Here is a 12,153-nt window from a genome sequence, read left to right as displayed (position 1 = left end):
AAGGATTACCACTTTGTTTACACCAAAACATGCAGTCAGATTCAATTCATGGTGCTTGGGGAATAAAGTAATTTGTAGGACAAAAAAAACCTCTTAGAGAAAATGCTGGTGCTAACAGAACATTGAGGTAGTGTTATCATCTAAATAATGTTCTTAAATTCATTATTAACATTCATTTTGATATGGAAATTCTGAAATCTGTGCAAAGTGAAAATGTCTCTTCTCTCTGGGAGAGAGATCCGTTATCATCTCAGGAGCTATTTTCACTGGGGTAAATCTGTCATGGTTCCTGTTAGGAATATTTTTAATGCATGTGGAAATCATCTTTGTAAATCAAAATAATCACAGTTGGCTTGTTTTATTTGTGTAGTTCCTGTAAAAAACACAAAAAAAAAGTTTTAAAATTTAAACAGCATCAGTAGGAAAATATCTTCCTCCTAAAGCACTTTGGCTCTCTGTCCTTCTCATGGTTACATGCCTGAAATTATTTTTCTGAATTTATCATTTGCTACCCAAGGCATTCCTAGACTTGTTTAGAAAAATTTTGAAATATGAGACTATTTCCTCCCCTTGTCTAAATTTCTGAGTTAAAATTATGTATCTTCAGCTTTTGTCATAGTAGAAAGTAGCCACTAAAAGTCTTTTCTGGGATTGGGAGAAATACCTAATGTTTTTACATAAGATTAAATCTATTGGCAGTCTGAAGGCATTATTAATTTGAAGAGAAGTACATTTGCATACCTGAATCTTTAAAATGCTTTGATCTAGTAAAATGGTATTGCATTTACATGCTGTGGTCACACATATATTTAAAATATTTTATTCAGATCGTCAAGATTCAAGAAGCCACAGTTCAAGAAGAAGTTCTCCTGAATCAGATCGTCAGGTCCATTCCAGATCTGGGTCCTTTGATAGCAGGGAAAGGCTTCAGGAGCGAGATCGACATGAACATGATCGAGAACGAGAGAGAGACAGGAGAGAGGGAAGACAGAGAGACTGGGACAGAGATGTTGACAAAGACTGGCCGAGGAGCAGGGAGCGAGAGAGACTCAGAGAACGGGAGAGGGAGAGGGAGAAAAGACGGGAGCTGGACAGAGAGAGAGACAGACAACTACCTGATACTGCTGAAAGAGAGAGGGACAGAACTCTTGACATCTCTCAAAAAGAATCAACAAAGCACAGTGAAATGAAACTGGACAGAGATCATGAAAAGGAATTCGATGGTATTTGTCGGGATTCAGCGGCTTCAGAGAAGGAAAGAACAGACAAAGATTTAGGACCTTTACAAGGTTTTGAAGATGGAAATGAGGCCGAAAAGGTAGAGAGTTTAGAAGGTGAGATATTCTGGGAAAGAAACTGGACTGACAGATATTTTATTCTTTCCTTTTTAGCATAATGCTGAGCTATATTAGAATAATTTTCTACTGAAATGCTTTTTGGAAGCAGACACAGTAAGAGAAGTCTCATGAGCATCTTCCTTAGTGTTAATTGTGCTAGTGTTAGTTGTTAAGTCTTGAGGAAGTCTTGAGGAAAAGAAACATAAATGATCTGAGGTATAATTTCACGAAGGTGTAATGTTTCTGAATAGGCAGTTTGCTAAAGAATAACACCAACATTTGATTGCCTTGTTATATCATTATAAGATCCATTTCTTAGTTTGGAAGTGACAGGTAATGAGTGGAAAAAAAAAAAGAGTGTTAACTTGGAACTGTTCTTTGGGGGTTTTTTTCTGCAGAGTCCAATTATCATAGAAATGATTGTCTGATTAGTAGGTGAAACATATGTGTGGCTTGGCACAACAATCCAAAAATGGCTTTCCTGAGGTAATCTTATTAAATGTGGCTTCAATTTGCTGGCCTTAATGGTAGTGGGGAAAACGTGCTTAGGATTAATAAATAAAGCAAGTAAGGGGCAAACATTGAAAAACTCTTAAGAGTTTGTAACATGGATTAGACAGCTTGAGCTTTGCATGGATAGGGAGTTTGGGAGGTACTTTTAAGCTATATCAACAATGTAAAAGAAGCAAGAGTCTAAATCCAGAGTAATTGGTGTACGTTATGGTTATGTTCAGTGAATTGGGGTTTTTTGGTGATTGCAGGAGGTTTCTTCTCTAAAATCTGTTGGGGGGGAGCATTGTAGTATTTGGAATTTTTGAATGTTTGGGATCATAAGGCCTGAAGTCCATAGTCTTCAGAAGCAGAGAAACAAATTAATTAAGCTTTTGTAGTTTTACACAGGATAACAGGACATTGTCTTATCATATTTGCATTCTTAATAAGAATTATCTGTAGTGTTCAGTGTTACTTTGGGCAGTTAAATCAAATGTTGTCTGGAGAAGATGATGAGAAATATTTATTACTTACTATATCTCCTATCTGATTACTCGCAAAGTGGTCACTAGGGTCGACTGGTACAATTGAGAAAATTGCATTTAAGGAGATTATCTGTGGAGTGGAAGCACTTGTCAAAGATAGTATTTGGAGTGAGCATGGGAAAGTCTGCTGTGTCTTGCTGTAACGGACAGAATTCAGCAATTTTTAAGCTAGAGGAAGGAATGGTGCAATAAATCTGACTACAGTGCAGTAACTTCAGAAAATAGTTGGTGAAAGGCTATTCCTAGGTACATTATCTGTTTCCAAGAGGCCACCTGAAATTAAACAGGCTGTGGATCTTAAATGTGTTCCTAGGTCTAGCCTTTCAGCAGACTTCTTGTAAGTGTTTTAATGTGTATTCTTTTGTGTATTTTTCAAAGGTTGTGTTCTAAATTTTCTGAAAATTATCATCTGTAGGAAGTTATGGTATGTTTAGGATTATTTTTTTAGAAAAAGAAATGTCTTTTGTAAGATTAGATGGCATTCCATCATACTATATATAGCATGTTCATGATTTTCTAAGGTCTAGTGTACTTTATTGTCTTTTATTACTTCATTACTCCTGTTTACATTGCTCCTTTTAGCTGACTGGTGTATCATGTTTTTAATGCAGAATTAATATAGAAGTACATTTCTGCAAGAAAAACAGTAAAGGTAGTGATAGGATTATAATCTAGAAATTATCAAACTTTGATTTGAAATTCAACATTGAGAAAGTAATCTTTTTTAATCATGTATTGAGAACTCTGGATTATTATTTTTAATTGCTTCATACAGTAATTTTTGTAATGGTTCATCTGTGCTGTCCGAGCACGTAGTTATGGTGAGCTAGTGCATTTGGTAGATCAGTGTGGAGGCAGAAGATGAATCATAAGGGCAGTGAATATTTAAAATAGTAAGACAGAGAATGAAATCTAGTACAGATTGCCTTATTTGCCTTTTAAAAAGGAAAAACTTTTTGAAAAATAAATACAATTTCCAAATCTGATGATGTTAAGGAGGTATCTGGTATTTACTTGGACAAAATGTGTGAAGATATCGTTACTAGATTGTTGTAATATCTTGAACCTTAATGTGTTTGCTCTAGAAGTGGTCTTAAATAATGACCAAAATGCTATATGCGTCCTTCCAAGGCCCTGCCAGGTGGTCTAAGTGGTTAACCTATACTCTGCTAGTATGCTTTTTGCTTGGTTTTTCCATGTTGATTTTTAGGTTAGTTGAGGTGATTTATTTTTTTTCTTACCTCTCTGTAGCTTTTACAAAGGCAAGCAAAAAGAAAAAAAAAAGATGGGGGCAATTTAAAATGGAGGCAGTTTCCCTTCTGGCTAAGAGAGCTGGAAGACATAGAATAGCCACCCACAGGGGAGGACCCCTGTAAATTCTGTCTAATTTGTATGGTGCAGCTCATTGCAAGTACCATGGCAGAGAACCATAAGAAAGCCTGTTTTGAGCAACAGGGTTTCTTAATGGTGGAATCGGATCTTTGAGTCTTGGAGGCGAGAGCATACTTTCAGATGTTCCTTTCATTGACTGCAATGTGTAACGTTTGAGTGTGTTGTGTTTACAGGTTTTAAGGAATGTGTTTACACATACAGCACAGGTATTTGTATATGAATATAGTACGTGGATGGATAGGAGTGTAACAATAACTGAAGAAGTTTGGCATGGCTTTCTAAAAGCTCTTCTTGTGACTTCCACACAGACTAAAACTGTGGGAAAATTGCTTCATTCAGGATATCTTCACCTTCAGCACCTTCTTGTATTCTGGAATTTTGTTATTTCTTTCTCTTATAGAGTCTTTGGACTGAATCCTGAGTTTGGATTCATATGCAAAAGCATCTGAAAGACTTTGTGGCGTTAACTTAGATTTGTATTATTAACTGCGTGTTAATTATCAGATAATCAATGTATGTTTCTTCTGAATATGGTCTTCTATGTGCAGTTTCAGTAATACTGCACCAAAAAAATGACCAAGATATGTAAAATTCAAACTGCTGCATTGTGTACAGGAGAAGTAACATCTCTGTTTCCACGAGTTAATACCTGTTTTCATGTTGAATATACTTGTCCCCAAAAACTTAACTTTTAAGTTTGCTGATCCTCTTTGTTTTCAGGCTGCTTAAAGCATGGTTAGAAAACAAGAATGATTGTTTTAAAGCTACAGTATGTATCTGTCTCTGTAGGAGGAGAAGATGAAGCAAAGATTGATGATGTACAGTCACTGGGGTCTGGTGCTGGAGAATATGAGCCAATCAGTGATGATGAACTGGATGAAATTCTGGCAGGTGATGCTGAAAAGAGGGAGGATCAACAGGAGGATGAGAAGATGCCTGGTAAAAGTATAGCAAAACCTCTTTATGATTATTTGAATATAAAGATTAGATCAGTTTGCCTATAATGCTGTTGTGGTGTTGACAGTATTTCTGAATTAAGAATGCAGTTGGTATGCTCTTCATTTATTTTTATATATTCATATATCAAATATTTCTCATTTGTTCTGTAAAGTCAGGTAAGCCTGAGAAGTATAGAGGTAAGTGAAGAGTACTGAGAGCTGTATTATGAAGTAATACTTATCTTGGTTTATATAGCTAGAAGGGTAAGCTTTTTGTTTTTATAAACATTTTTTCATTTATCCCATTTGGTTTTGGTCATTATTTGGAACTGATATTTTTATGAACAGATTTCATCTGTGCTTGAATGCTTCCCAAATGCACTGGTAAGCATGGTATCTCCTACTTGTTCAGTTGGGTCATCTGGGCTATGTGATCAGTGTTTGTATTTTCTATCCTAAACATTACTAGACAAATGCAGTTGTGCGATTATTCAGTAAGTAGTATATCTTTCCTTTGAAAAAATATCCAACATCCAGAGTTGAAATTCTAGCTTTTTAAGCATTTAATTTCGATCTGTCATAGCATGTTCAGTTGTACTGTGATTTTTATGAATACATAAGTGATTGTCATGGTTTAACCCCAGGTAGCAACTAAGCACCACACATCCACTCACTTGTTCCCTGCTGGTGGGATGGGGAAGAGGAATGGGAGGGTGAAAGTGAGAAAACTCATTGGTTGAGATAAACACAGTTCATAGGTAAAGCAAAACAAGGAATTCATTCACCTCTTCCCATCAGCAGGCAGGTGTTTAGCCATCTCCAGGAAAGCAGGGCTCCATCATGCCTAATGGTTACTTGGGAATACAAAACACCATAATTCTGAACATCCCCACCTTCCTCCTTCTTGCCCCAGCTTTATATGCTGAGCATAATGTCATATGGTATGGAATATCCCTTTGGTCAGTTGGGGTCAGCTATCCCGGCTGTGTCCCCTCCCAGTTTCCCATACAACCCCAGCCTGCTTGCCAGTGGGGTGGGGTGAGAAGCAGAAAAGGCCATGACTCTGTCTAAGCACTGCTCAGCAATAACGAAAACATCCCTGTGTTATCAACACACATTTCAGCACAAATTAGTTGGACTTGATGATCTTGAAGGTCCTTTCCAACCTAGTGTTTCTGTGATTCTGTGTGAAATCCAAAACATAGCCCCATACTAGCTACTATGAAGAAGATTAACTCTACCCCAGCAAAAACCAGCACAGTGATGTGTCGAATCTGCTGGCTAAGCAGGGTCCAAGCACTCTTCCACAAAGGAGTTGCAATGAAAATGAAGAAGAACATTAGGGGTGGGGTTTTTTTTTTAATCCCAAGAAGTTTTATATTTCTATGTTCCTTTTTTCTACCAGTCTAAGTGAGTTTTGAACTTCCTACCTGAAGTGTCCAAGGATCTGGTTTTGAGAACTGCAGAACAATGTTCATCTCATACATATTGCTTTTAGGAGACTGGGATGTACACCACATGTGAAATTAATCAACTGTGGTAAGGGATGATGATGCCATAACTCATTCTCTGTCAATGTTTTTGCAGATCCTGTGGATGTTATAGATGTAGATTGGTCCAGTCTTATGCCAAAGCAGCCAAAAGAACCACGGGAGCCTGGGGCTGCGCTCTTAAAATTCACGCCAGGTGCCGTTATGTTGAGAGTTGGCATTTCTAAGCGATTGGCAGGACCAGAACTCTTCACCAAAATTAAAGAGACTTGCCAGAGAGTGTTAGAAAAACCTAAAGGTAATTATTTCTGCAGGGATTAAACTGTCTTTCGTACTTAGTGAAAGTTCTTATGAAATGTACATTAGTTCATTATTTTAGGTTTCAAGACCATAGAAAGTGTACAATGAGTATTGTGTAAAAATTACAGGAATGTAATACAGCTGCATGTCAATCAAATTAGTGTTTTAATCCAGCAGTGGTGAGGAGGTCTTCAATAGTAACCCAAACAAAATTTTTCATCCTAGTGGAATATTCTTTTTGTGAGACCACTCATGCTTTCCTAGCCTAAAGTATGTCAGCAGGTTTTTTGAGAGCTAAGTATCTTCTGCAGTGAATTAGCAGTAATATTGTGAGAAAGGAATAAATGTTCTTATTTTCTCTAAAAGTCCTCTGCATGTCCTCTTATTTTCCTTCTGAGGATCCTCTCCATAATGCACAGATAGGAATTTTTGGGTCAGAATGAAGGAGCTAAGTGAAATTTGTATATTATGTGTCTGCTAGAAGCGGGAAATTAAATAATACACAGGTCTGACACGTAGACAAAGTATGTGGCATAAGACATGCATGATAGATGGACGGGCATGAACTGTAACAGTGCTGTTTACTACAATTCTGTAGTGTAAGCAGGGCTTTTGCATGAGGGAGAATGCTGATTTTCACTTTGGCCTCCCAGGAGCCAGTTTTGCTGCTTGCAACAACTTGCATGGTAGAACTGGTTTTTAGGACTATGAAACGTTTGTTTTCTATAAGATCTCTATGCAAATTATTCCAGGATCCAAATGTGAGAAAATCATGGCTTATAAATAATAGTAACTGCAGAGCCCCTGTTTTTAGGGAATAGCAGATTTTTCTGATTTTTTTTCTCTGTAAATTCTAGTTCTTAATTTGAAACAATACTTTTTAATTCTTTACAACATTATTCTTTATGCAGTTGTCTTGTTAACCTTGCAGTCTCAGATAAGTGGAGAGGGGAAAAAAACAACCTTGCTTCTCCCAGCCATGTTAATCTCCATGAATCTCGTGCTTGCTTGAGCCATTTAAATTGTGTAACTATTAATCATGGGCTGTTGCTACTGCTTCAACTTTTTAAAGTCAAATGAAATGCAAACATTTTTAATGCATCATTGATAGTCTAATTTGAGGTGTGTACTTGGTGTATAGTAAGTTCTGTAAATGTCCCACTGCAATACTTGCAGGTCTTTCTCTGCAGTATTAGCTTTCTTCTAGTTTAAAAAAAAATCTCAGCTCTTATGCTTAAGAATTTACATAACTGATGTAACTGATACAATATTGTATCTTCCTGAGTTTGCAAACTGTCTGATACAGTAAAGCTATGAGCTTTGTCTCTCTCCCTGTAAGCTTTAATTTTGCTGTACACTTCAGCGCTTCTTACCAGGGATTCCTTGCAACAAGAACTGTAGTGCAGAATCAATCCACCTGACTATTTAAAATTATACCCAAAATAACCTCAGCAGTCCTTGCATGCTTCTCTAGAAAGAAACAGAAAGCCCATAGTGGTAATAGGAGGGTCTCCAGCACTACTGCTGGGCTGTCTGAAGTGTACTCGCATTCAGCAGAACTTTGCTCTGGAGAGGAAGGGGGACTGAAGTGCTTCTGTTGACTTCCCTTAGATGTGTGCAGTCTCTCACCCATCAAAGTTGCTACACGTGGAACTGCCAGTAAGCTTTAAGGTGTATGTATTTCCTCTGTAAGCTGCTAGGTGCAGGTTCCTTGTATAGTGATTACACAGCCACAGCACGTATTATCTGAACAAATGCACAAATACGGTGCCTGGAAAATGAAAAAATTTGAGCTAGACAATCCATGTGCATTACAGTGAAAATGTAGTGTTTTTACTTTGGACTTCTTTATGGTGTTATAATTTGTTTCCCCGTTTTATTTCTGCATTTGGTGTTCCTGTCTTTGTTCTTATAGTGGATGAAAAGTTTCTGGTAATACACTGAAATGCAGAAGAAAAGGAGACGATAGCTTGTTTCAGTCATTTCTTTTTTTTTTTTTGAATTATTTTTCTTTGGAAACAACAGTCTGTAGTATGTGATGGAATTGAGATTTATAGCTGACTTACCCTCTGTCTGTTATATGCAATTGTTTCCTCTAAGGATGTGGACGTGCTTACTTGCTAGATATGCTCAGCATCTGGAACCTAAGCAGACTCTGCAAGCTCGGTGTTACTCTGATGTGGCATTTTGTGTCTTGTCACTTATTTGTGTTGTTGATTGTCCATTGAGGTTGTCTTGATGACTTCAGTGCAGTTGTCTTTAACCTGCCTTTGATTTCATGTAACTTTTTGCTTCTTTTCACCTTGTTTAAAAACAAGTCTTACTCAGCTTCATCCAAATTCTCTGGGTGGTTTAGAAACGCATTTTTGTTCTCTTCTGTGTGCATATTGCCAAATTGCTGTAGCAGTCTTTGCTTTTTAGCAGCTGTTTTTTACCCAGGTTTGCTGATGACTCTAGTGAGGTGTTAGATTCTCTGCTAAACACCCAATGTTTCACTATATAGAGGCGGCTGGATTTGACTTAGCTCCATACCCTGCCTTTTATTTTTTTCTTTTCAGTTATTTGATAATCTTCTTATTTACTTTAAAAGGCTTATAAATCAATGAGCTGCGGTCCAGCCATGTGCACTCTTTGTCTTTGCATTTCATAGAAACCGACTTGCCACAGAATAAGACTCACATCAGTATCCATCTTTTGTTAAAGTGTTCTAGCTGCACACTGTTTCTTCTGATAAATATATTAAAGGACTAGTCCTACTGCTTTGAGTACTATTAATAAGTGTTTTAGATGAGCCGGTAGGAGGGAGTAGTTCATTAGTGTCTGTTGACTTGTTTTCCAGGTTCATCTACCACAGATAAAAAAATTACTTTACATAGTTGTATTCACTTCTGCATAGCCATACAAACACTGTGTTGACACTGGTACAGTTATCTCATGTCTGGCAGAGAAGTGAAACTTAGACCACTTTCTGATTAATGCTAGTAGTAAACACCTTTTGTCACATGTATCTGACCACAAATGATATCCCCCCTTCTGTCCCAGAGCTGTCACTTAATTTTTAGGCCTCTCGGTGATTGCTCTTGCAATGTTGCTTTCCAGTGCTGAAGCTACATACAAGGGTACCTGTCCTTCCCTTTAAATGGTGAAGGATTATTTCTTTTTTTTTAATAAAGTCTAATATCCTTTTTTTCCTAACCTTGATATCGTTTAGAAGGCAGAAATACAAACAGTAAAACTTGAAAGAATTTCATATTACTGTATATTGCTGTTCAAAAATACCACCTATATGTTGATCTCTGCAAATATAAATTCTTTCTAGATGCAGAAAACCTTTTTGAACATGAACTGGGGGCCTTGAACATGGCTGCACTTCTACGAAAAGAAGAGAGAGCAGGTCTTCTCAGTAATCTGGGTCCTTGCTGTAAAGCGCTGTGCTTTCGAAGGGATTCTGCAATTCGTAAGCAGCTAATGAAGAATGAAAAGGCAAGTGGTTTGTTTTACAGTGCTTGGTGAAAATGCGGAAACACAGATTCCACTATGCAAAGCATTTCTCTAGGGAGATGACTTTTGTGTTTTTTCTGAAGTAGGCCTAGTCTGTTAGATAATGGAGAACAGACTTATTTAAAGAGGTTGTAGAGTGTTTATTTTTTACTTGGGATGAGAGATTAATTAAAGATTGAGACTAGAGGTAGGTGCTGTTTCTCATTTGGGGGTTTAAATTCTAGAGATAAATTTTTTTATATTTAGAGAATACATAATACAAATAATTGGTTAAAATACAATATAAAAGACAATTATTTTTCCTGCTTGAGATTCCGTGTACTTTTGTAAGAATTATAAGATTCTGGTTTTCCAAGTTAAAATTGAAAGAAAAAAATACTTTAGCCATTTTTTGCACTACAGTACGTTTCATGAACTTGTAGGCTAATAGAAAAATCATTAATTCTCAAAGTCTTTTCTAGTGCATATGTATGATTAAACCTCTAATTATTGAGAGTACTTGAGGTTAATTTCTCAGCTTGCATGTTAAAAGCCACTGCTTTCTGTTCTCTTTTATTTTTCATTTTTAATTTCAACAGGGTGCAACAAAACAAACTTATACAAATTCTGCAGCAATGGACAGCGACTTGTTACGGTTGAGTCTACGGTTATTCAAACGAAAGACAGTGTGCCAAGTTCCTGGGCAGGAAAAGACAGAGGATAGTAAAATTCCACAACCGGCAATCCAGCAAGAAGTGTGTGTGTCTTGAGCGAATGACTGCAGTGGCACTTTCTAGTTGATTCTCCCACTACTGATGTTGGTATTGATGTTTAGAACTGATTGGTTGGAAAGCAGCTGTAGAAGATGGAAGAAAATACTCCGTTTGTACACAGATAAGAATTATTGGGTTTGGATGTGAATAAAAGGGGTAAAAAATAAAGACTTCTGTGTGAAGTTCTCTGCAAGTTTTATAATACTGGATTTTACTCTGTAACATAAACCTGTTTTATGGTGCATCAAGTGTAATAATGTGAAGATGTCTGGTTTTAGCAGTTTGTAACACCATGTGATATTAAACTGAAGAAAAATGACTGCGTATCATTTTCCTCATTGTGAATGGGTTTTTCCCTGATCCCTCAATACAAGTCTGTAATTTCTTAAATAGCTTGCCTCCTGGTATTCTGTCTACCTCCACTTTCCAAATCCCTTTTTATCACATTAGCCTCTGGTGTGGATCTGGATTTGGACAAAACTCTATCACTTTTCCATCTTTAGTGTAGGTTTCCTCTGGTAATTTCTGGACACAGAAATCTAGTCTAGTCACTTAGGACTCCCGCTTCATGTTGATGAAAAAAAGGTAAAAAACCTTCAAGGAAGTGATTTATGACCAGTTCTAGATGCCTGTATTTATGAGACTAACAGCATTTTGGAAATGCCTGTTGCTTACAAAGGAGGACTAGCGCATGTATTTTAGATTCTGTTATGTATCAGGGCAGATCAATCCCATGCAGCAACTTTGAGGGTATTTCACACTTCATGAGTTTCAGGAGTTTTCAGATGTTCACGGTAAAGGCAGTGAGCAATGAAGTTTTGCTGGATGTTACAGATTGCAGAGGCCTGATCAGAGACTTGTCAAGCCTGGGCTCAATTTTGTAAGAATTGTTTTCAGTTTGAGAAGTTAATATCTTGGGGGAGATCTTTGGATTATACCAGTCAGATATGTTTAGGTAGTCTGTGGAGGCCTCCATATGAAACTGAGACTTCTAAAACTTCAGACTGTGTCTTGTATGCACCTCTCTACTTTTCTGTGTTTAAACCTGAACTGTTGCTTTGAATTGTGCTCATAGAGGGTAGGGAAAAAAATCCATGGTTTAACTTTGATAATAGCTTGCTGCAAAGCAACTTGTTTTCATTTTTCTCATTCAGCTTGAAAATGAGTTATGAACCACTAAATTTTTTGACAGTTTATATTGGTTTCTTTACCCTTTTTTTTCCTGCTTGGAACCAGCACGCTGAGGTGGGATGTTGACTGTGCAAGTTAACAGCAGGCCTCTCATCTCTGCTGATTACTGGCAGTTGTACGGGCTTTAAGCAAACGCCTAAATATGAATAGCACTTCAGTTCAAATACAAAGCTTTCTTACTATAATCCTTTTCTATAATGCCTAGTACATAAGTG

General features: G+C 37.1%; 1 protein-coding gene across 1 annotated transcript in view; it reads left to right on the top strand.

Moving 5' to 3' along the window:
* Positions 1-11,066, top strand: part of LOC104624513 (zinc finger CCCH domain-containing protein 13-like) — a gene marked incomplete at its 5' end in the record, with an annotated part of 12,817 nt that extends 1,751 nt beyond the window's left edge. Inside the window, 5 exon segments of the mRNA XM_010291900.1 lie at positions 828-1,334; positions 4,556-4,705; positions 6,292-6,492; positions 9,814-9,977; positions 10,574-11,066. Of these exon segments, the coding sequence (XP_010290202.1) occupies positions 828-1,334; positions 4,556-4,705; positions 6,292-6,492; positions 9,814-9,977; positions 10,574-10,744 (1,193 nt within the window).
* Positions 11,067-12,153: the final 1,087 nt, after the last annotated feature.

This window comes from Phaethon lepturus, unplaced genomic scaffold, assembly GCF_000687285.1.
Source record: "Phaethon lepturus isolate BGI_N335 unplaced genomic scaffold, ASM68728v1 scaffold32287, whole genome shotgun sequence".
In the NCBI taxonomy this organism is placed as follows: Eukaryota; Metazoa; Chordata; class Aves; order Phaethontiformes; family Phaethontidae; genus Phaethon; species Phaethon lepturus.
Note: the sequence above shows the minus strand (reverse complement) of the source record. Positions and strands in the feature narration are given on the sequence as shown.